The sequence below is a fragment of the Lagenorhynchus albirostris genome, chromosome 6 (genome assembly GCF_949774975.1).
Source record: "Lagenorhynchus albirostris chromosome 6, mLagAlb1.1, whole genome shotgun sequence".
In the NCBI taxonomy this organism is placed as follows: Eukaryota; Metazoa; Chordata; class Mammalia; order Artiodactyla; family Delphinidae; genus Lagenorhynchus; species Lagenorhynchus albirostris.
This window is the reverse complement of record NC_083100.1, coordinates 37,178,675-37,204,123: the sequence shown is the minus strand read 5'-3', so window position 1 is coordinate 37,204,123 and position 25,449 is coordinate 37,178,675. Positions and strand designations below refer to the sequence as shown.

Genomic DNA, 25,449 nt, shown 5'->3' with positions numbered 1-25,449 from the left:
CATATTACGTAAGTGGAGCAACCATAAGGTAGGTGACTCTAGCTGGTGTTAGAGTGGGTGGGGCTTGGAGCAGAGATCATCCTTCCCTCTCCCATCTCTTGTGGTTATGGCCAGGGTGCCCCATTACTGGCAGTTTCATGTGGGTCTTTATGTTGTCTTTCCAATGTGCCAGTTTAAGGATTTCTGACAACCACCTTTTTAATGCTTATTTTGTGACAGATGATCCAAGAGAGCCGGTTTCTCATAGAAATGGCAGACACAGTCCAGGAAAAGATCGTGCAGTGTCAGAAAGCAGGTAACCTTCCCCCCTTGCCCCCATTTCGTTTAGAAAACATAATGATGATTTTTGGCAGACTTTTAAAGTTTAACTATACTTTGAGTTACACTGAAGCCTTTGTTTAGTACAGAAGAGATCTACATGATAGTAGGTAGGTGGTCTGTGTGTATATAGAGGGGGTATCTGAAGATGTCTGGAGAGGTGAGGGTTTCTGAGTTTACTTTTGTGATTTGGGAACCGATCAAAGCCTTTTTATTACTGATATGGAAACTGTGGTTTCACATTGCCCCTTAAGAAACACTTTATTTTTACAGTTTGAACCATAATCTTGTTAACCTTCTAGGCTTTTGCCTCATTTACTTGTCCTCAGTTTAGATTTGTTCCTTCTTTAAGGGTGGGATGGGTCCCATGTCTCTGATGGCACATTGCTGTGTTTATTTACTGTCACTTCATCCACACCCCAGTACTTTTATCTCTCTTGGATCCATGTTCTCCCTGATCCACACACACACACATTAGTGTGCAATAAGGAAGATGACACTGACAGTTGCTTGATATATATGTATCTGATACACTAAGCACATATGCTATGTTATTTAGTCCTCATAACAACTCTGCAGTGTAGTCATCATTATATCCAATCTAGAGATGAGGCATCTGAGATTCTGAGAGATTGAGCGAATTACCCCAAATCCTATATCAACACGTGGTAGAGGTGACCTTTGAACCCAGACCAAACTTTGAAAATGGTGCTCTCCGCTACTGATCTGGAGGCTTAAATATTTCCGTTGATAGGAAGCACGAAAATAATAACAATACGAAATACTTATATTATGCTCCTATGTACCATGCACTACTTTGAGAGTTTTGTATGTGTTGACTCATTTAATCTTCACACAGTTCCATGAGGTCAATACTCTTGTTATCACCGTTGCACCATTGAGGAGACTTAATGGCAGACAGTTTCAGGGATTCGCTCATGCTCACGTAGCTAGTCAGTGGTAGAGCCAGAGTGTAGGTCTGGGCTCTGTAGCCATGCTCTTACTATGTACTGGGCTTGTGATGTTAGCATCAGAAAAGTTAATGTGGTTTTAGGCTGCATTAATACAAGCCTAGTCACTAGAACTAGGAAGGTGGTGGTAAAACCCTATGTCATGTGGGCAACTTCAATCCCATTTTGAGAACGATGTTCCTGGATGTCATCCTTAAAGAGAAATTATAATAAGCTGAAACATGTTAGAATGTTTAATCTGGAGAAGGGAAAACTCTATTTGACTTTATCCAACATCTTTCTTCAAATATTTAAAGGGCTGTACTGTGGAACAGAGATTAGACCTTGTTGTTCTGAGGCTAGCTAGCACCAAGGAGTAGAAGTTTCAGGGAGAGAGACTGGTTTGATATCAGTCACAGCTTTCCAAAGATGGAATGAGCTTTCCAGAAGAAAGTGTGATTCCCATCTCTGAGGTGCTAAGACAAAGGCTTAGGAGAGAAAGATGATGGTGATTTTTTTTATAGTATTCAAGCTTGGGGGAATGGTTTAGCTAAAAATAACTTTAAGGCCATTCCCAAATCTGACACATTTGGGTGTTTCCAGGAATGCTATTTTAAAAAAGCTTTTTATTTTTACTCAACATTTACTAATTACCATTGTTATCTATGTGGGCTCCAGGCCTACTGTCAAGCCATATGGATGGTTCATAAGGCAAAGTAAGATATGTGCATCCTTCACATATGGTAACCACTCACACATTACACCATTTTATATAAAAACCAGGCAGAGAACAAACAAGATGGATGCCACCTGTTGGAAGAATTTGCTTCTTAACTTCTCATGTCTTTGTCTATGGCCCCTTGCTGTTTAAAATCTAATTTAATCTAATGCATTGATTATTTTTAGTTGCCCTTTAAGGATAGCCATTTGGTGGTGATGAAAAGAATGAGAAGGAGAATTCAATTTTGGAATGTAGAGATTATGAGGAGGACAGAAATGGGAAATTATATTTTTACTGATAATATTTTCACAATAAAATGCCTGTTTTTCTGAAATTTATACGAAGAATTCTCTCATGTTCTCTTTTTAAAGGGATGGAGTTCCATGAGGAACTTCATAATCTGGGGGCAAAAGAAGGCTTGAAAGGAAGAAAACTCAACAAAGCAACTGAGAGCTTTGCTTGGAACATTACAGTACTGAAGGTAAATGAAGTACTCAGGTGCCCCTTTGTCTTTATTTTTCTTCTCATCTCTCCAACGTGTAGAGAAGCGTCAGTGGTTAAATACGGTGACTTGAATTTTTAATTAACACTTGACCTAATTAATTTGTGCTCTAAGTGACGGGAGATGCATACGGGGATTAACACACGGTTTGCCATAATAGGGTAATGAGTTTTGTGGTGGAGGCAGAAGACAGCACGACCTAATTCTATTACCTGGTGTTTGTGTGTGTGTGGTTTACTCATACTTCTAGTCAAGTCAATATGGCTGTTCTGGTTTGTGGAAAGAATAACACAAAATGTTGCTGGAGAAGGATCCAACACAAGTGACTTGGAAAAGCTTTAAACTACAGAATATCTGGATTTAGGATTATTTAGGATTATTTGATTTTAGGAAGAGTCTCTATAAATACATTTATTTTTGCAAAAATTTTGGAAGTCAGTTTTTTGAGATTATGATTTGCTCCACTGAAAATTAATTTTAGGACTTCAAAGTAAAGATGCCACTTTTCATATTTTGTTACATGAATGGACAAATGATTTAGGCAGTTGGAATAGCTTATTCTTAGTAGTGTGATGGAGAAAAACAGCTACAAACAAAATTAATAATTGCTGACATTTAAAGAACGCTGATGCGCCAGGCGCTGTTTTACAAGGTTTATATGAATTAACATTTTAATACTTTCATTAACTCAATACTGTTATTATTCTCATTTTAAAAGTGAGAAAACCAAGGCACTGAAAACTTATGTATATTACCCAAGGTCACTCAGCTAGTAAATGGTGGAGCTGGAGTTTGAACCCAGGCAGTTGGCTCCAGAGCCTGCTCTACAGAGAGCACACGTTTATGTGAAGGTGCTAGGTGAACTGTAATACATATCACAAATGTTTGTTAAAAATTCAGTCCACACATATTTGTTAAGCTCCTACTATGTACTGGGCTCTCTGCTATGCACTGGGAACCCATGAAGAACAAAAGCGATACAGACCCTGAGCTCGTGAGTTAACAGCCTGGGGGCAGGAGGTGGGGTGGGGGAAAATAGGTGTCATTTGCTTAAGAGGCAGGAACTCTAGTGTTACTATAAAGAGGAGCTTGTTTTATAATACCTGAGTACAACATGGCAGTGTGAGCCCTGATACAGACGCTTTCTGTGCAGCGTGTTTTTATGTGGGCTCATTAATGTGCTGATCACTGAGAAAGGAGCTACAGACACAAATATCAAAAAAGTAATACCTGGGCCTCCAGAACTAGTCTACTAGGGGAGACAGACGTGTGACTAATAGCAGCCATTGATTATTCAACACTTCACATGTGACAAGTAGTTCATGTATGTTTCCTCCTTTCCTCTTCACGACAGCTGTGTGACATTGCAGCAACTCATGCTGACCCTCTCCATCTCACAGATGAGGAAACTGAGGCTCAGGAAGGCTTTCGTTTCTTACCTTCAGCTAGTAGATGGCAGAACTGAGATGCTATATCATGCCCATCGTTCTAACCACTACCCTGTCCTCCTGCCTCCTGAAAGACTCAATCCATGTGACTGACTCCAGGCAGCCTAGTACAGGGGTGAGGGCACAGGCTCTGGGTGCAGACTGCCTGATAGCTGTGACGCTTTGGCCAAGTTATGTAGTCTCTCTGAGGGTGATAATAATACCTACACCCCAGGTTTTATAAGAATGAAATGAGATAATACATATAAAAATATCTAAGTCACAGTGCACAAAACTTGACATTATATCTATACCTATACTATTATTGTATATATATGCTCTTATTTTTGCCAGGGTGAGGATGACCATTGGGATAAAAGTCTTTTGGTTTTTCTTAATTTAAATTTAAATTAAAAAATCAACTAATTAATTTTTTTAAATTGAGGTATAATTGTTAGTTTCTTTGTTAACTTCTGACTGAAGCCCATTCACTGTTTTCGGAGGTTTGTTTGTGTGTTTGGTTTAGTGACAGGAACTGATTGCTAGATGGGGCCTAGCAAATGCTGTACAAATCATTCTCAGACAGATCTTTTGAAACAGAATCAATCTTGTATTATTTTAGCTCATGTACCAGCTACTAGTGTTTCAGCTTGAGCACTAGGAACTTAAACAAGAATAGTGAACTTCTCCAAACTTCTATTTCCCTTCTCTCCCCCATTGCGTTTAGTGGACCTGTTAATTATGTGCTCTTTCCCCAAGTGCTAAACAAATGACCTCCTTGGAATTTGAATTTTTAGCTGAGGCACAAAGAGACCAGGCTTTTTTGGAGGTTGTGTACTCTAGTGTTGCCTCTCTGAGAAGAACCTCCTCTCTAAGGCTCTTCCTTTATTTCTTGTATCTTGGATCTGAAGTTCTTAGTTCCTTCTTTGTTCTCCAATCTTCCTTTTGATTTTCAATCTCCTAAAAATGCCTTTTTTCTTAAGTTTACTAGAGGCAATTTCCATTGCTTACAACTGGATGAATTAGTAACAACCACATTGGTAAGACATAATCACTGAAATAGTAGGATATGTCAAGACTCACCTGAAAGTTTTGCATTGCTTACTGAAAAGGTTTCCTTACACACAATTTTTACAAGTACTGCTCGATATCTAGGGGAAGAGAATGATGATTGACCAATATTTGTTGAACATGTGTGTTCAAGTAGCTAAAATATTTAATTCCAATGCAATTTCCAACAAGTAAGGGAGGATCTACAAAAAATGAGAAACGTGTCCTCAGGAAAATGGTGGGTGGGCAGCATGGAGCGGTAGAAAGGGACATTGACTTTAAAGGAAATTGAGCTGAGACTAAAAAATAAATTCTTTAGTTTGTGTTTTCTGCAATTCAAAATTACATTGATCTGATATTAATATATGACAGAGAAGCTGGAGAAAAATTTGCAGAGACAAAGATGAATAGCTCTGCAATATAACAAACATGAATTATACTTACAGCGTCCAAATTTTCAAAGCTAGAAATGAGGATTTATAATCCAGCATTAGCACTATGCATGGGTCCAGAGTAGGGAATTGCTTAGCAGATCTTTTGCATCTCCCCACGCTTTTGTCACATGCCAATAGCCAACTATTACAGTCATTTTCCTCCTCTTCCTTTCTTTCTCTTTCACTTCTGAGCATAAAATTGAAGTCTTTAAATAGCTTCTGTGTTCATTTGGGATGATATGATGATGCAGGTCTCAATGACTCAGTCTGCAGTGTCTTTTCCAGATAATCATTGGACAAAGATAGCTCTATTTCATCCCACCCTCACGAATTAACTGTTCCTTCCATCTGTCTTTTCTCCATGCTGTCCTTCATAAAAGAGTTTTGTTTGGTTATTAGCATAATATTAAAATCTTACAATGAAAATTTTTCCTGTTCTTTACGTCTTCCAGAAAGAGATACTACAACTTCACCTGCACAGCCAGTTTATTGTAGTAAATTATTATCAACCTTGGAAGTATTTTGCTAACGAGAATTCTGAAGGTCTCTTGGAAAAGAGATATGAATTTATACTATATCACTGATAAAACGTAATGTATCATGAAGTGGAATTCATTTAAAATTTTGGACTCTATCCAGAATGATTTAATTCTTTAAGTACGAAAAGAATTTCATTAAAAGGTGGTCACACTTATAAAACCGAAACTAGTAAGAACCTGAGAGTAGCATTTTAGTGAGTTTCCCAATATATATATTTCTAACTTGGCCTGTCGGCTATTTTAAGGAACTAAATTCCATTATCTTAACATTTTCAAAAGTTTGATGAAAAAATCAATTCTCCAAGCTGGAGAAGTGTCAAATAGAGATATATAAAAAAATTGAAGAAATATAATTAATAAACATTTTATTATAATGAAAAAGCTATGAAGTAGGTGATCACTAGAGCTTACAAATAAATAAAAGGGTTAAGAAGTGGCTGACTTCTTATTTGTTCATGAATTTCATTGATTACTAGTTGAATGACATGTGTTAAATAAATTATGAATAGACGATTTCTTCATCAATGGACACTTCTATTAATTGATGTGTATCTATACTTTCCCTAGATAGATTTCCAGCTTATAATTTAATGCATTTCATTGTATGCCACAAAAAACTGGGTCTCTTTTATAGATTTATGTTCAGTAGATATGACTAATCTTTTTCCACCTAACTTTTTGGCTTTCCATCACTGCTTAAGCTTTGCTCCTTCTGTTTTTATCTTGACAACATTTTCATTTTCCTTGGGAAGAGCAGAGACTAAAGCTCCTTGGGTACTTGTGTTTCTAATTCAGACAGATTCTCTTGCTCAGTCCCTAAATTTTAGGCCCTCACATCTCTGGGGAATCTTGCTACATAAGGAAAATTACATGGATGTCAGTAATATGCTTTCTGATAGAGCCTGCAAACACATCTGAAGTCTTTGCTCATTGTTGAGAGGCAGGAAAAGAAGGGAAACAAGATTATGGGCTAATGGGAAAAGAAGTATGAGAAGAGGCATCCATTTCTGAAAGACTGAGTGACAGAAAAAATGGGGTCACCCTCAGCAGAAGGACCGTAGATATTTTAAATCATTCTCTGAGATACTGTGTGTGTTGGGGGGATCCAACCAGGCTCTACTGGTGGCCATAGTGACTATGCCCCTGGGGGCTGCTGTGAGGTTATATAAAGAAGGAACATGTCCAGGGTCCTCCTTGTCATCCACTGAGAAATTCTCCAATGGTGTTCTGTCAGCTGCTGGCTGTTGTTATAGCAGAGGCTGGAGAAAGGCTAGGTTTCTACCTGAGCCAACTCTTTCAGAAAAGAACAGCTACTTATGAAGTCTAGAAACAGACCTTCACTGACAACAATGCATTAATAATAAACTATTCTTCATGTTGATGTTACTATCAATTATTAAGAAACATAAAGTGGTCAAGAGTACAGACTCTGGAGCCAGATACTTTCTAGCTGTGTGGTCTTGGGAAAATTTCTTTTTGTCTCTACGCTTCTGAATCAATTAGAATATGCCAGATTGTGCTGTGGTAACAAAAATGAAAATCTCAGTGGCTTAAAACAATAGCTTATTTCTTGCTCACACTGTTTGCCTACCAGGGTCAGCAAGGGTCAGTTAGGAGCTCAGGCTAATGGGGACTCTACCTCAACTAATCCATCTATAATCCTAGAGGTAGGGAAGCACAAATTGGTTTTAAACTTTTCTGCCAAGTAGTGTCACATGTCTCTTCTATTTAAATTTGACTGGTCAAAGTAAGTCAAATGGTCATATCTGACTTCAGTGGAGTTGGGAAAGTATATACTTCCTCAAGGAAGGGAAGCAGATGTTAGTGAATATAATCTAGTAGTGACAGGTTCCTCAGCTATATCCACCTTTAGTCATAGGACTAAATGAATTAATGTCTGTTAAGTGCTATCTGAGATATAAGAAATGCTATGTAAGAGTTTGTAGGCATTCAGTGCTTACAGTGAGCAGTTAAGTGATTTTCACACAACATATTAAGTAATCTTAAGGGTCACCCTGTAAAGTTACTATTATTATACTCATCTTACAGATAGGAGAACTGAGACTTGAGAGGTTAAGTAACCTTCCTGTTGGCATACGGGTACTGAGTGACGGAGCAAGGATCTAACTCCAAAGCCCATGCTGTTAGCCCATTATGCTAAGTTGCCAGAGTATATATAGCCCCATAATAATGATGGCTTGTATTAACTGAGTACTCTCTGTGTCTCAAATATTATACTAAGTGCTCTATTATCTTCATCCAAGAGGGTGAGTGTCCTGTTCAGCTAACATGAGTATTCCAGCCACCTTGACAGTGTATTTCTACAATGCAGAACAGTACTTTGAGAGAGTGTAGCTTGGGAACATCAGTTCTCCTTGTTCTGACACTACATTCATCAAGCAACTCTGTTCTCAACTTGGCTTCCCAAGCACACTTTTCCAGTGAAGATGGAATGAGTTGATCAAGTGACATAACTAGTCCCATCTGCCTGGCTGTCTCTTTGTAAATGAGTCAGTTAACTTCCTTTTTTTTAATCAGTCCATCTCCTATGAGCTTGGTTAGCGTGAATCAGCTCCCCAGGGCCTGATCACTGCCGAGTGATTGGATGCAACTGAGCCCCTGGACAGATACCACTGAGGTTAAGAAAACAAAACAAAATAACAACAAAAATACAAAAGCAGAAGGCCAGATCCTGGACCCACCTTGAGAACCCAGGGAAACATGGGGGATAAGTATCTCAGTGAATCATCGAGACAGCCCCCGGTTTCTCTTGGACAGCTCTACTCTTTATTGGCTTTTAGTCTAGCTGTTGCCAGCCTCCGCATCTTGATGAGACAGAGGAAACTTAAGAGCCGTGCTGCCAGCAAAAACTTCGCAAAGAGCATACTCCTGTTCATATTCCTTCCTTCGCCCAGCCTCTACAGCCTCAGTTCTTCCTCTCAGGGCCTCCATCTTTCCTGTCAGAGCAGAAGCTGTCAGAGCGGAAGTCCTGGAATCTTCTTCCTTTGAATAACAAACCTGAGTTGATTTAGAAGTGAGGTGAAGTCCCTATAGGTAAATTCCTCAGGTTTCACTAAGAAAGGAGCCTCCTGAGTGGCAAAGCTGAGGAGCCTTTAAGTCACCGATCTTGAGAAGCAAGGTTCAAAGTGTTTAAACAAAGTTTTAAATTCTGTTAAGTCTAAGGAAAATACTTCCTAGTGATACATATAAAATAACAAATTCTTGGGCTGTGAATTCCCGTCTGTGTTACCTTAGAATTATGTAAGGGTTTAGACCTATAGAAAGTTGGACTATGAGTCTAGGAATCTGCAACTGATTAATACAATTTTTAAAAATTATCTTCTCTGGGGCTAGATTTTTCTCACCTAAAAATAAGACGAGACCGTATGACTGCTGGAATCCTTACCCATCTTTACATTTTATGATTGTTTGTTATTTTCAGTCTTTTTCTGTGGCTAAACTACATTACATTCTTAAAGACATTGATCCTTTTGTCACTAAACCTATCAATAACATAAATCTTTCTGCTTATATATCGTCTCTGTTATGTCTTGCTCCGACCACTTTTTTTAAAATCCATGACACTATAAAACCCTAATTATACTCAGTTTCTATCCTTACTTCCCACAGTCTCCCACTATTATCCCTCCTACTGTTACCGAACTCAGGATTAGCTGCTCGCTGCTCAAACGCCAGTAATTCGAGAGGCAAGTGTCAATAGAAAGGAAAGGTGCTTTAATCAGAAAAGCCAGCAGTCTGGGGAGAAGGTGGACTGGTGTCCTGAGACCAACTCTGAAGATTTTGCTCTGCCATGATGGTTTTTTAAGGGAAAATGGGGGGAAGTATCTCAGTGAATCATCGAGAGAGGAGGTTGGGTCATCGTTCTCCACTGTGTGCAGTCCAGCTGACTTTTCAAATGTTATCTTGCCAGAGTGATCTGCCTGCAAGATTGCTTAGGGGGCTTTGGGGTAGAGGGCTAAACATTCTTTAACTACTTAATTTTTCTTTCTTCTTTTTATCTATGAGAAATATCAACAAGTTAGGCAAGGCATGGTGTGCATTCGGGAAAGTATAAGTCAGGAGTTGTTTCAATTGCTTAGTGATCTCATTCCTATAATTAGGTTCTTTTACAGTTAGAAGGGAACAGAAATGGGCAAACAGGAAAGGGGCAAAAGAGATGCTTTTAATTCCCTGCTGTCAAACATCATCCCATTTTTATGGGATTGGGGTGAAGGTCCATCTTCTGTAACTTCTTTGTGCTGACATAGGGTGCTGTATTCTCAGAGTGAAAGATGTCAACATGGGTCTGTAGCATCTCTTTGCTGACAATTTTAGTTGCCTGCTTACATATATGGGCAGAGCAAGCTACAATTATTTTGATGCCCACAAAGATATAGATTATTATGAGCAATAATGTTAATCCCATTCTCTTGAGGCCAGTTCTTGGAATTGTGCTAGCCATAGATTCAGTACTGCTCAAGATAGAGCAGCTTATGTCATGCCTTCTAGTGGCTGTTATGGTATCTGTAAAATGACTCAGGAATTTGCATCAGACACTGAGTCTGTGACTCTATTGTCCTAATCATTAACTATTCAAACCTGCTTTTTTGTGACTCTGGGAGGCCTGGGAGACTTCAGCTTTTCTACCAACAAGAGGCAGAGGACATAGAGGGGCTTTTGTACTTGGTGGGGGTATGGGGAGACTGCAGGGTTCTGCTTGGTTCCACTACTGCTGTCTTCTCCCTTCCTGACTGATTTTTCCAAATAAGATGGTCTCTACCTACCATCTTGTTGGGAATTTTTTTCTGATTTTTTTTTTAATTGTGGTAAAATACATAAAACATAAAATTTACCATCTTAAGCATTTTTAAGTTCAGTGGTACTAAATATATTCATAATGTTGTGCAGCCATCATCCCATCCATCTCTAGAACTCTCCTCATCTTGTAAAACTGAAACTCTGTATTCATTAAACAATAACTCCCTGTTGCCCCCTCCTCCCCAGCCCCTGGAAACCACCATTCTACTATCTGTCTCTGCTTTTTGACTACTCAAAGTACATAATATAAATTGAGTAATGCCTTTTTAAGGCTGAATAATATTCCATTGTATATAAATGCCATATTTTGCTTATCCACTCATCTGTTGATAGACACTTGGACACTTCCATGTTTTAGCTTTTGTGAATAATGCTGCTATGAACGTGGGTATACAAATATCTCTTTGAGACCCTGATTCCAATACTTATAGATATATACCCAGAAGTGAAATTGTTCGATCATGTGGTAATTCTATGTGTTTTTTCTTTTGAGGAACCACCATACTGTTTTCCACATCAGCTGTTCCATTTTACATTCCTACCAACAGTGCACAAGAATTCTGATTTCTCCAAATTCTCACCAACACTTATTTTCTGTTTTTTTGATAGTAGCCACCCTAATGGGTATAAGGTGGTATATCACTGTAGTTTTGATTTGCATTTTCCTAGTGATTAACGATGTTAAGCATCTTTTCATGTGCTTATTGGCCATTTGTATATCTTCTCTGGAGAAATGTCTATTCAAGTCCTTTGCCCGTTTTTGAATTGGGTTACCTGGGGTTTTTTTGTTACTGAGTTTTCTAAGTTCTCTATGTATTCTGAATATTAATCCTTTATCAGATATATGATTGGCAAATATTTTATCCCATTCTGTGGTTTGCCTTTTTACTCTAATGATACTGTCTTTTAATGCACAAAGTTTAAAATTTTTCATGAAGTCTTATTTGTCTATTTTTTCTTTTGTTGCCTGTGCCTTTGGTGTCATATCCAAGAAATCATTACCAAATCCAATGTCATGAAATTTTGGCCTATATTTTCCTCTAAGAGTTTTATAGTTTTAGTTCTTAATTTAAGTCTTTGATCCATTTTGAGTTAATTGTTGTATATATTGTAAGGTAAGGGCCCAAATTCATTCTTTTGCATGTAGATATCCAGTTTTCTCAGCACCATTTGTTGAAAAGAATATTCTTTCCCCATTGAATGGTCTAGGAACCCTTGTCAAAAATCATTTGATCATATTTATGTAATGGTTTATTTCTGTGTTGTCTATTCTATTCCATTGGTCTATGTGTCTGAGTTTATGCCAGTACCACACTGTTTTGATTACTGTAGCTTTGTAAGTTTTAAAATCATGAAATATGGGTCCTCCAGCTTTGTTATTCTTTTTCAGGATTGTTTTGGCTATTCAGGGTCTCTTGAGATTCCATGTGAATTTTAGGATAGGTTTTTCTATTTCTGCAAGAACGTCATGGGGATTTTGATAGGGATTGCATTGAATATATAGATTGCTTTTGGTAGTATTGACATCTTAACAATATTGTTTTCCTGTTGGGAATTTTTGCAAACAGAGTGATATTTTATTCTTTCTTTTGTTCTTCAAGGCCATCCTGCAGTGAAAATACTCAATAAACAGTATAGAGGTTCTAATAATTAAAGTCAGTTTATAATTCACAGAAGTTCTTCTACTCTGGAATTATAGATTATAGTCTGTTAAACTCCATAGGTTAAGTGCTCTGTAATAAAAAGCAGATTGTACAGAGTGGACCATATAAGTAGTCACTACCTTAACACGTACTTGTCTGTCTGTTCACCTATCCAGCCAGCTAGCTATGTATCTATCTACTCAAAGACTTACCTGTCAACCTAAAGAGTTTTCTACATTGTTAGGTTAAGTGTGCCTAATAGCTAGTGGAAGGAATGTTGTGTATTGACCTAGTATATATCTTCTCTAGGTTACATTTATTTAAAAATTTGTCAGTTTATTTAAAAATGTATTTTAATTATTTGGCCTGTTAAATGTTTTTAAAATAATATTTTAATTTTGGTGAGCAGTTGTAGTACTTGTCATACTGGAAATGTTTGGTAACTGCAACTGGGAAAGGCAAAACAGTGATGATGCCAAAATTGAGGATCTGATTCTAGTGGCAGCCGGTTTAGTCTCACTCAACTTAGCAAGCCTCGACTCACTTGTAATCTCAGCCAGCTGCCTTACAATGCATGTCATTTTATCATCAGGAAGAAGGTGGCAGGTGAGAGAGAATGAATGGATAAGTACTAGAAAAACAACTGTGGTCTCATGTGTCAGTACCATTATCTTTACACACAAAAGAAAATATTATTAGACCTTAAGAAGAGTATGCCTTTAGAAGGCATAGCATCTATTCCAGGGGTTTTATAAGCTAAGTTTGAGGTATTTATACTCAGACTAGGGGTTTGAAAAGGTACTCCTAGACACATTTTTAGAACCCTGTTATTGTTTGGCTTATTAGTACAGAATAAAGATCTTTTACTCCATCGCAAGAAGTTGATTTAATTTATTTCCACTTTAACATTTGTAAATAAGAAGGTGCACAACATAAAAGAGGCCTCTAAGCCATAAATTAGCAAATAGTAATTTTGGGCTTTTTTTTGGGTAAAACCACATTCATATATTCAGTAAATACCTATACGCCCCTATTGGGTTCTGAGTTCTATGCCTAAGAATGTACTCATGAATGAAAAACATTCATGAATGAAAACGTGGTCTCATGGGGCCATGAGACCCATAGTTGGGGCTGTCATTAATAATCACACACTGCATATTATATTCGTCACTGTGATGAGTGATGTGAAGGAGAAGTATGAGAATGTGTAATGGGATTTGACCTAATGGGAGGTCAGGGAAGTCTTCCATGAGGAAGTACCAGTTGAACAGGGAGTAAATATCTTTAGCCTTCCATGGATTCCAAAACCCTGCCTTATATCTTGATACTTGAGTGTGGTTGCCAAAACAATCTGAAAATAATGGTGAAAAGAAAACAAATCAAAATAAAAATGTGGTAGAGATCCTCAACTTGGTCTGTGGAGTTCTAAACTGCCTGCCTTGCTCATTACCACTCATTAGCATCATAGCTAATTTGTTAGTATATCAAATCTGGTCATGAGTCATATAGTTAATTACATGTGAATTTAATCATCTATCTCCTAAAAAATGATCTGCAGCAACATTCTCTGTCCATGTGTATCCATAAAATTCATTTGACAGCTTGTAGTTGTAGAGGAGGATGTTTAAAGGTTGGTTTTTGAGAGATTTCTGTGATTTAAAGCTGAAAAGATGCAGAGAGAGCATTATAGAATACACAGTATGAACTGTATTAGTGTTAAAAAAGTAAAGTCTTTTTTTAAAGAGTATAATTAATGCATGTATAATAATAAAAAATCACAAATCTAAAATGTTATTCCAAACAGCCCTTGTCCAACAATATAGGAGGGTTCAGATGGAAAGTTAATGCTTCTTAGCAATAAGCAGGCTGGTTACATGGTGTCTAGATTTCTGCCTGGGGTGGCTGCATCCCAGCTGTGTTGCCTAGGAGTTTAGTATAGATAAAAGCCAGGCTGTTGATATGATTATGGAAGCACAGACCACTTTCCTTTATCTCCAGTAGAACTAAATTTAGTGTCTCTTGGGGGGGTCCATTTTTTTTCGGATGAAAGCTGCACTTCATAATGATTTTGAATAATTCAAAAATGGCAGAATCCAAATGAATAGATGCATTATAGACTTTGCTCCAACTTGTGAGGTTATGGAAGGTCTTGCTTTTCTTGCAGGATATTTTTTTTTTTTTTTTTGCGGTACGCAGGCCTCTCACTGCTGTGGCCTCTCCCGTCACGGAGCACAGGCTCTGGACACGCAGGCTCAGCGGCCATGGCTCATGGGCCCAGCCGCTCTGCGGCATGTGGGATCTTCCCGGACCGGGGCACGAACCTGTGTCCCCTGCATCGGCAGGCGGACTCTCAACCACTGCGCCACCAGGGAAGCCCAGGAAAACTTTTTTTAGAGAAAATATGTTTCTTACACACAGAGTCTTAGTCTAAGGTGAGTTTGATGTCCTTACTCTGTTAACTATTTTCTTCAATTATATGTGGAAAGAAAACATTGGTAGCAAAAGTGCTTCATTCTAACTTCTTATATAGCCCTTTTAGGTTTTTCAGACACAAGCTCCTCTTCTTTCCTTGTTACTCTAGGGAGAAGAAGATGGGATACATCTATCTAATTTCCTCATTCTTAACCCAAATCAGAGCAGCGTGAGCTCACTACTCTGAATGTATATGTAAGTGTGGTGTGTGCCTTGTCAGGTAAAGACAAACCCAGATTTAGGTAAAGAGAGATATTATTTAAAAGGATTATTGCAGTATGGGGAAGGGGACCATTGCAGTAAATAGGGAGAATGATCCTTCCATAAAATCTGTAAGCTTCTTAAAGGTCAGACAAAAACAATTTTTCTTTTACTGGAAGGGGCAAACAAGGCTAGAAGAACCAGGTCTGGGGAAGGCGTGGCTGAGTGGTATGATCCTGAGAGGCCATTAAGAAGGGGCTGAATGCTGACTCAGGCTGGGGAGAGGGTCGAAGATCGGGGCCTGAAGGGAGGAGAGAAGCTTAACTTAAGTTTGGCTCAGTCAGGGAATTGTATTTTGTCCAAATTGGTTAATGTATTTTGTCCAAATTGGTTAATGGGTACAAACAGTTCAGCTAATCATTTCCGAAAGGGAACTTGGAGGATCTGTGTCTGGCATAGGTAAACAAGGAGGGCATCCATGAGTCTTATCTAAGTCACATGGGGAAGGGTGGCTCTGGGCAGTAAGCCATTTCCTGGAACGCAAAATGCTGGGGTTTCTTAACCATCCCTGTTTTCCAAGAACATAGGGCTCGGATAAAGTTTAACATTGTCAACATACACACATACATATAGAAATATGTGTATAAGAAATGTTATAGTGTGTGTGTGTGTGTGTGTGTGTGTGTGTGTGTGTGTGTATGTGTATGTATACACACACACACATATATATATATATACATATCTGTAAATATTAATGTGTAAAGAACATTTTAGGGTAAGAATAATGAAATTAGATGTTACTCTTTTAAAGCCATATTGAAAAGATCATACTTTCCCTCAATCCAGAAGTGATTATCTTCCAGTTTAGTTAGACTTCTCTTATTTTAAGTAGATCTAGTGTGCTCAAATATACAGCATGTATGAGATTACATATTCATGGTAACAGACTGGCGTTGGGGGTGGAGGGATTTTTTTCTCCTTTATTTCCCACTTCTTGTAAAACAATTTTCTATTTTTAAATCACTCCGCATATATTAGTGATACTTTAAGCATCTGTAATAAGTGGAGGTCCTTTTCACTAACACAGAATAATTAGGAACTGAATTTCCCATTTAAGGAAAAATCCATGGCTTTATGAGAAGATTAGTTACAGATTTTTTGAAAAAGAAATATCTTTGGATTTTTAAAACTAAGTTTAGTTTATTTAGGTTCATAAAAAAATCTACACGTAACTGTTCAGAAAAGTATTTGAATAAGAAAGAAACACTTATCATCATTATCGTTACAATCATCATATTAATGTTTTGAAAGAAGATAATTTTGGAAAGGAAAAGACTCCCTGTCACAGAACTATGACATAAAATTGAGTCTTAAACTTTTTCATTATCATATGATTTTAGGGAAAGGTTATCAAATTATTAGGTAGAAACTGCTTGCTTTCAGAGACAAAAAAGTATAGGTTTCTTTCTAGCTAAAGAGAATCGTTCACTCTACAACAAAATACACTAACCCCTTCTGATTTGGTTTGTAAATCTGCCACGACAAAGCTATGTCTTCTAAAATTAGCCAAACTCTTTGAGTGTTTATTTAAGATACTATTCTCAATGGAGTTTTGAGTCAATGGACTCAGAGATGGAAAGTTCTTAAATTACTTCACAATGTATTCCAGGATAAAAAGATTGCAATCCAAATCTCTCAGAGGTACCCTTTAATCAACTAGAATACCCTAGATCTCCCAGTTGTCTGCTACTCAGCAGCTGACATTATGGAAAAACTAGCATTAAATGGGTTTGTAAATCCTGTTGCCTGAGAAATATTAATCTTGTGGGCCAAAAAAGAAGTTACTGATCAATTCCTAACAAATCTAGTTTCAGAAAGTTGAGCTTTTTTCCTCACACATGCATTAAGAGATGTATTTCTCACATACATTTGAAATACACAAGATGCCTTAAAATTATGGCCTGGGTTTCAGCAGCCATTTCTGATTGCTTTGGGTCAGAAATAGGGGTCTGTCTCACTGTAATTTTCTACTTCTCCAGATTTAATTGAGCTTCACTTTTTTTTTTAAAGCAATAATATAGAGAGAGGGAAGGTTGAAAGTTTTAGAATTACTCATGCTCTCTGATGGGTACATTACTGAATCAGTAGTTTATTCCTTCAGACTGCTTTGATGAGTACATTTTGAACATCATGGAAAAGTCATATTGACGTTTGAGAGCTATAGACAGTTTATTTGCTGGTGAAATCATGGCTAGTTGCACATGACTTCCTCATTCCTTTATCTTCCAGATGATTCTTTACACTTATTAAAAATGTTGGAGGAAACAGACTCTTTTGTTTATTGTGGACTTGATATCAACCAAGAAACTGATACCCCAGCCTGCTAAAAAATGAAGCTGGCATGTAAATGCTTGTGTATGAAAAGTGTGTTTTAATTGTAGCTATGGCTTAATATTAAGTCTGAATAAATGAGACTAAAGATTCTTAACAATGTATATTGTGTATCCTCTGAGTCAGCCTATAGAGTCTTTTTATGCAATCTGAAACCAGAGAGGGAAAAACCAGCAACTTCCTTCCTCTTCTTTTTTATCTATAACACATTTTTGTCCGGGAGAGGAAGAATACCATTGAAAGAAACAATTATGTGTATATATAGTGTGTGCTGCTGTGTGTGTGTGTGTGTGTGTGTGTGTGTGTGTGTGTGTGTATGTGTGTGTTATAACATAGCCCCCTGACAGACACTTATATTAAACAATCCATTTACTAACCTCACTCATTGTAAGCTCTGTAATAATACATGTAGATATAATAATAATATTAGAGAAATGACATCTCTTCTGAGTTTTTGGTTATCTAAAAGTATCCTCAGTTGTTCTTGTGAAAAACATAAAAGTGTATAACAATATCATAATTACAAACATTGCCAGGGTGGAAATTCCATTTCTGAATTTTGGAAAGTACTGTCTTAGCCTACTAAATTACAGTTATATCACTCAGACTGAATCATTTCTGTCATCCTTCACTTACCAACCACCAACGTACAGATTATTGGGTTCGTCTCAGAAACATCTTATTCTTGAACTTCCTCTCTGGTCAGAGGGAAAGGGAGCAAATAGTAAAGTGATTACCACTGTTTTTACTCTTTAAATAACTGCTCCTGGGAAGGTCATTTCCTTTGGCTCCTTTGTCAAGGATACCCAGGAAGAGTTTTCACAGGAGACTGTGAACTACAGCTGGCCTCGATAATTAATCACATGAGACTTTATGAATTTCAGTGAAGTTAAATATCAGTACAACTAAAATTATCTTCCTGGAGCTCTTGACTGCACATTTCTACACCAGCATAGTCTCCTTTTTGCAACCCAAGGTTTAACAATCTGATCCTTGAATGGGGCAGAGCTGCTATGCAGTAATATTACCGTACGAGTTGTGTACTACACAGCTCTAGGGGGCGCCATTCCCTTTGAGCCTATGTGAATGATGCCTTCTGGATTTGTCACATAGCTGCCATGAAATGGTCAATGTAATCATTTTTCTGTCTCTAGACTTCTGTTTCCCATGAAGTTTTGGGGGAGTGTCCTTAAGTATTTATTACTTATATTAATTGTATTTATTGCCTACTACAGTGATTTTTCCTACTAAGATTTACATTTAGGAGAAGTCTTTAGTAATTTCCAAGGATCCATGTGCAGTGTGTGTCTTCTTGTGAACCTGCCACTTAATTTGTCTGTTGAAGCACGGTAGAGAAGCTCAACAATCCAGAGTATTAGATACATCAGGTGAGGAAATTTCATTTGTAGCTTAGCTAGGTCTTAACTTTAATTGGTTTTGACAACCAAACTTGGTTGATTCCATTTGTAACTCCAGATGACAGAAACAAGAGGCATTGGAAAAATAATATCCAATCCTCATTTCAAGTCTAATACAAGCTTGTGAGAGAAAATTTAATTAATATTTTTTTAATCTTCAGGAAAGAATGCTCTAAATTCATTTAAGAGGATTAAAAAACACAAACAAGCTTTTTTTTTTTTTTTTTGCGGTACGCGGGTCTCTCACTGTTGTGGCCTTTCCCGTTGCGTAGCACAGGCCCCAGATGCGCAGGCTCAGCGACCATGGCTCACGGGCCCAGCCGCTCCGCGGCATGTGGGATCCTCCCGGACCGGGGCACGAACCCGTGTCCCCTGCATTAGCAGGCGGACTCTCAACCACTGCGCCACCAGGGAAGCCCCCAAACAAGCTTTTTTAACAACCCAAGTAGACTTGAGTGAGAGAAGTGTTTTTTGATGTTTGCCTGTCAGCCATAGGAACGACTTCTAAGTTCTTGGCCTGGTTAGAAGGTCCAGTGTGATGGGGCCTCTGTACAGCTCTGCACCTCCACGTTTTATGCTCCCACTCTCCCACAGTTCTGTGGCTCCTGGACCTACTGGGCAGTTTCAGGACTCTGTGCCTTCGCACATGCTGTTCCTGCCAGTTGTAACGTTCTTTCTGTCCTCGGTCACCTGCCCAGCCCCGCCTCATCACTCAGTCCAGCACAGGGTCATCTATGACTTTTCTACGGAAGCTTTCCCTGCTTTTTGCTCTCCATGCCCCCATTCTTCAACTTCCAACAAAACCACATCATCTTCCTTTTAGAAGTGCTGTATCTGTAGCTGATACACAATCTCGCTCTTGTACAGTAAGGATTTGTTCCCATGTCTTTTCTCGTAAGAGGTTGCGCTCCTTCAGGGCTGGGCCTGTGCCTCACTGTGGTGCTGAGCTTGAGCTGAGAACACAGAGGATTACAGAAGCTAAGCAGCTTGTTCAAGAGAACATAAATGACTAGGAAGCGGCAGAGCTCGATGAGGACCTCCATCTGTGTGACTCCAAAGCTTGTTCTTCACGTCCCCAGTCATGGTGTCCAAGGTCACCACTTGATGCCTGTATGCCAGTTGGGGAGCTGGGTGTTTCTGCAGTTCTTGGCAGCTCCATTTCCTCATGGGGTTGGCATATTGTCCTCTTGCTTCCTCTTCCTACTGCTGGGGAGTGTCGTTTTCCCTGGCCTATTCCTCTCCATCTTTTCTGACCAGGGCATTCTGTCTTCACAGAACCAGGGAGGCACCCATGGGCACTCGATTGGTAATTTGGCTTTAGCTTTTTCTCTCAGGAGGCCCACTGCCCACTTTTACTTTTCTCATCCCCCAGGTACTCATGTACTCTCTGTCCCGCAACTAGCGACTATTCTCAGGTTGTTTATAGAGTCCCACAGTTTTCCAGATCACTGCTTCAGCTACTTCCAGCCATTTTCCTCAGTTCATGCCACGTAAATGAAGTGTGCACACACGTACACAGCTATTCCGAGTACACATTACAGAATCTTTTTGGTGGGCCTATTCTACGTTTTACAACTAGTTCCCCCATTCAGTTTTTTATTATTGCAATAGAAGCAGCGGGTGGTATGTTGTCAAGATGTATTTGCTGAACTGAATTATTTGATTCTAAACCTGATATTAAAAATTGCCCTACTACAATAAGACTTTAGACGATTGCCTTTATTTGGTTATAAGAGGATGAAAAAATATACTTTAATTATCTTTGGGTTTTTTGTCTTTTTCCAGCATGGTTCACATATCATTAACAATCCAAGTGACTGGACTTTAGAATTTTTTATATGATCTTTTTTTAAAATCTGGGTAACTTTTATCTTTGAGTTCCTTCCTCCCTTTGTGAATCATCACCATCTTCATCACTGTCACTCTTTAACTATTTATCAAGAGCTCATCAAACACCTAGGGCTATAAATATGTGAAAATGCCTTGAGACTTTATCTCCTTCCTGGATTTCACTTATGCCCCAAACAGGCAGACCTTCTCCCACTGGTCTTTGTTACGCTTGTGGAAAAATCCTCTCATCTTGAGATCATCATTATTTTTATAATAACTTAGAGATTTATTGAAAAACAGCTTGTGTACACCAGAAAGAAATGGGACATTTTAGGGAATATTCACCTTAAAACTGGAATCAAGCATATGACTGGTTGAAATTGATGAATATGATTCTCTTAGAAATATTTTTCTTAATACAGAAAGCACTTTAGCAACAACAACAAACAATAATAGCTAACAGTTATAAAATGCTTATCCTCTGCTAGACAGTGTTCCAAATGCTTCATACTTATTAAACCATTCAATTCTAATAACAACCAGATGGTGTAGTACTACTAATATTTATGATTTACAAATGAGAAAACTAAGGGACAGAGAGGTTAGGTGATAGCTAACCTTTAACAAGGTCAACTAGCTAATGAGTGGCAGAGCCAGAATTGAAACCCAGGCTGTCTGGACCCAGAGTCCTTGTCTATCTTATGACAAGACTGCCCCACTGGTTATGTGTCTATTTCATATATAACATATGAAAAAGCATATTGACAGCAGTAAAGCCATACATTATAATAATAATTAAATCTTAAACTTAAAATCTATAAATGCAGGGGGGTCTTCAGATGGGCAGAGAAGGGCTCTTGATTCATAGTACAATAGGAAAACTATCCCCAAATTTTAAACATGGGTTTCCAGTGTGTTTGCATATAGATAACACGTTAACTTGAGTCACAGATTGGAGCATTGGGAGAGAGGTCACTGTTATGGGCTGGATTGTGTCCCCCTAAAATTCATATGTTGAAGTCTTAATGCCCATTACCTCACAATGTGACCCTATTTGGAGGTAGTGTCTTTAACGAGGTAGCTAAGTTAGAATGAGGTCATGGGGAGTGCCCTAATCTGATGGGTGGTCCTTATAGGAAGGGGAGATTAAACATAGACTCCCAGAAGAAAGGCCAGGTGAGGACACAGGGAGAAGGAGGTCATCTATAAGCCAAGGAGAGAGGCCTCAGAAGAAATAACCCTGCCTACACATTGATATCAGAGCTCTAGCCTCCAGAACTGTGAGAAAATACATTTCTGTTGTTTAATCCACCCACTCAGTCTGTGCTTCTTTGCTTTGGTAGCCCTAGGAAACTAATACAGTATCTGTCTTCATCAGTTAGGGCTGCTATTACAAGAATACTATAGACTGGGTGGCATAAACAACAAACATTTATTTCTCACAGTTCTGGAGGCTGGGAAGTCTGAGATCAGAGAGTTAGCAGGTCTATTGCTGGTGAGAACCCTCTTCCTGGTTTCCTCACATGGTGAAGAGAGAGTGAGCTTAAATCTCTTTACCCTTTTATAGGAGCACCACTCCCATCATGGGGGCTAATTACCTCATCCAAACCTAATTACCTCCCCAAAGTTTCACTTCCACATACCATCATGTTGGCGATTAAGGCTTCAACAGATGAAAATCCATAGCAGTGACTTAGGAAGAGAAAAACTGTAAGCTAAAGTTTAAGGAATTTTCTAATATAAAACCCATTAGGAAAACACATGCCACAATATTCTATTAATCATTGGCCAAAAATATAATTTACTTAGAATGCATTTTTACATGATGTGGGGTGCCAGTGGTCACATGACTTGGTCTTGATGTGGGCAGATAGGACAGTCTCCTTAGTCGTGTGATTAGAAGGATTCCACTGGTTCATGTCTCCCACGAAATATATCCATTATTACTCCATTGGTTCCTGCCTCCCCAGCGAGGTGGAGAATTCTACCTGTTATCACTCCACCTGACCCTGACATTGCACTGGTATCATGGTCATCCTCCAGAAAATTCTTGTTAAAAAGGTCCTGAGTAAAAGGTAGGGGGCAATAGATTTGTTATAAAAGGATGGGCTAGTTTTTGGGTGAATTGACTATTCCTTGCCAGAATTAAAAAGTTGGGAAATGAGATTTTGCAGGAGGTGGTTGTCAAGGGAATTCTAGGCTGAGGTGATTGTGTAGTCAATGGCACCTAGTTTATTCTTTCACTTGACAGGTGCTTTGGATCTCTGCTTTGGGCAAGGCTCTGTGCCACCTGCTAGGCATACAGCTGTGCCCATGACAAAGGCAGCCACTGCACTTAAGAAGTGTGTGTTCTCATGAGATACGCAAATGTTAAAAAGTGCAAGCCATCATCAGTTATTTAGTTGTAACTGTGGCAAGTGCTATGCCAGGAAAGAGGCTGGAGAGAGTGAAAAATAATTTTACTAAACTCACTGTATTGCTGAAGGTTGGCACCGTCTTTTAGCCTGTGTTGTCCAATGTGGACAACACTAGCCACAGGTATCTATTGAAATGGAAATAATTGAAATTAAATAAAATTATATATTCCGTCCTCATGGCACTAGTCACATTTCAGTTGCTCAGTAGCCACATGTGCCTATTGTCTGGGCTATAGAGTTATACCAGAATTGCAAAGTAAAGTAAGAGAGTCCTTAACTGTTAATTCCTTAGAGAATAGAAGATATCTATATATCTATGTATCTATATCTGTCTATATATATGGACCAAAATAGTCCACTTTTGGCTGCAGGCCAAGGTACAAATCTCATCTTAGGCTGGCCTTCAAAATGAGGAATGGGCTTGGTTTTAAACTAGAGATAGATTTATTTTTCTTTTAATATTATGAATATTGAGGTTTTGCATTCTTACAGTGTTCATTTTTATATTTATGAGCAGTTTGTCCATAGTAACTAGGGGATCTTTAAGATTTTTCTTTTCCTTTTTATTTAAAACACCTGACTGTACAAAATAAACCTCCTATGGTTTATAGAGATGAGAAATGTTGGAAACTGTTCCCTTGAAATAACATAGCAGACTTTGGACCCTCCACAGCCGAGAAAACTAATCTCGACTTCACTACAGCCAAGCTCCATTTTTCCAAGTACATGGGAAAAAAGAAGAGACAGAAATGTGGGTAGAGAAGAAGGAAATCAGTTGTGATGGTTCAGAACCCTTGAAGTTGACACTAGTGGGAGACTTTATTAAAAATGTGCAACCTGAAACGGAGGATTAAAAAAATTAATATGTTATGGAAGGGGATATGTTTTTGCTGTCACACCTAAAGGTCACCCTTTGAAGGGAGCTGAGGTGGCTGCCAGGACCCATTGATTTCTCTCAGTGCTGAAACATCCTCTGGCAGGTGTCAGCCTGGCTGCTCCAAGACATAAATATGGAAAGTTAAAGGGTAAGTCAGAAAGAGAAAAACAAATATCATATATTAACGCGTATATGTGGAATGTAGAAAAATGGTGCAGGTGATGTTTGCAGGGCAGTAATAGAAACACAGACGTAGAGAACGGACGTGTGGACATGGTGGCGGGGGAAGGGGAGGGTGGGATGAATTGGGAGATTAGGTTTGACATAAATACATTATCATGTGTAAAATACATAGCTAGTGGGAACCTGCTGTACAGCACAGGGAGCTCAGCTCGGTGCTCTGTGACGACCTAAAGGGGTGGGATGGGAGGTTGGTGGGAGGGAGGTCCAAGAGGGAGGGGATAGATGTAAACATAGAGCTGATACACTTCAAGGTACAGCAGAAACTAACACATCATTGTAAAGTAATTATACTACAATAAAAAAAAAATAAAGGGTAAGGAAGAGTGGCCCCGGGGATCCCGCTAGGAGGTGGTGAGACTGTGTCAGTAGTTGTTCTGAACAGACATGACGTACATTTTTACATAAGCAGCACAACAAACATGCTTCTATGAAACGAACAGGTATTTCCCTTAGAGGAATACAGCTTCTCAAGTCTCTAGGGTAACAAAGTTTTAAGATCCTGTCTGGGTGTATACAGTTCTTTTAATTTGTCTCTGATGAGGTTGTTTTACCTTGTTAAGTAGGTTATTTTCCTTAATGACCTTAATGCTGCGTTTATTTTTCTTGTACAGTATTCATCTTCACTTTCCCCCTGTGCTCCAGCCATGGCAATCCCTCTGCAGTTCTCCAAATATCCCATGGGCATTCCGGCCTTCTGAGGTGATTTTGCTCAGTGGCTAATGTTTTGGATTTTTTTCCTTCAAGTTTCTCAGAAAATGACGAAAGAGGGATAAATAAGGAGTAACATGATGTGCTGTCCCCAGGGATGGTCATGGGGATTTCCCAAGGGGCCCTGTGGAGGGAGCCACACCTACCTTAGTGCTTCTCTCATTTCCATTTGTGTTCCAAACCTGAGGTGCTGACGTTCATGCTGTACTATTAACAAGTTAAAAATGCTAGAACTGTCTCCTAAAAGATAGGCAAGTGAGGGAAACTGGTTTTAGCTAGTATGGGGTGTGTGTGTGTGTGTGTGTGTGTGTGTGTGTGTGTTTAACCCCTTTGTACACTGGTAGTTGTAAAACTAATCTTTTCCCTCCCCTTTCCTGTGTTATTTCTGGTGTTAGTGGGTGTTTCAGGTACAGCAGGATGGGAGAGGGGCAAAGAGAAGTATCTGTGGGGGGGGGGTGGACCTTTCCAACTGCCCTTCAACCCACATAAT

At 38.8% G+C, this 25,449-nt stretch overlaps 1 protein-coding gene across 2 annotated transcripts in view; it reads left to right on the top strand.

Annotated features, from left to right (window-relative positions):
* The window catches only part of PLCL1 (phospholipase C like 1 (inactive)), a 393,008-nt gene that overhangs the window by 345,648 nt on the left and 21,911 nt on the right, over positions 1 to 25,449 (top strand). For both annotated transcript variants that reach the window (XM_060152382.1, XM_060152383.1), the window contains 2 exons: positions 220 to 295; positions 2,361 to 2,470. In XM_060152382.1, the coding sequence (XP_060008365.1) occupies positions 220 to 295; positions 2,361 to 2,470 (186 nt within the window). The remainder of the gene's footprint in view (positions 1 to 219; positions 296 to 2,360; positions 2,471 to 25,449) is intronic.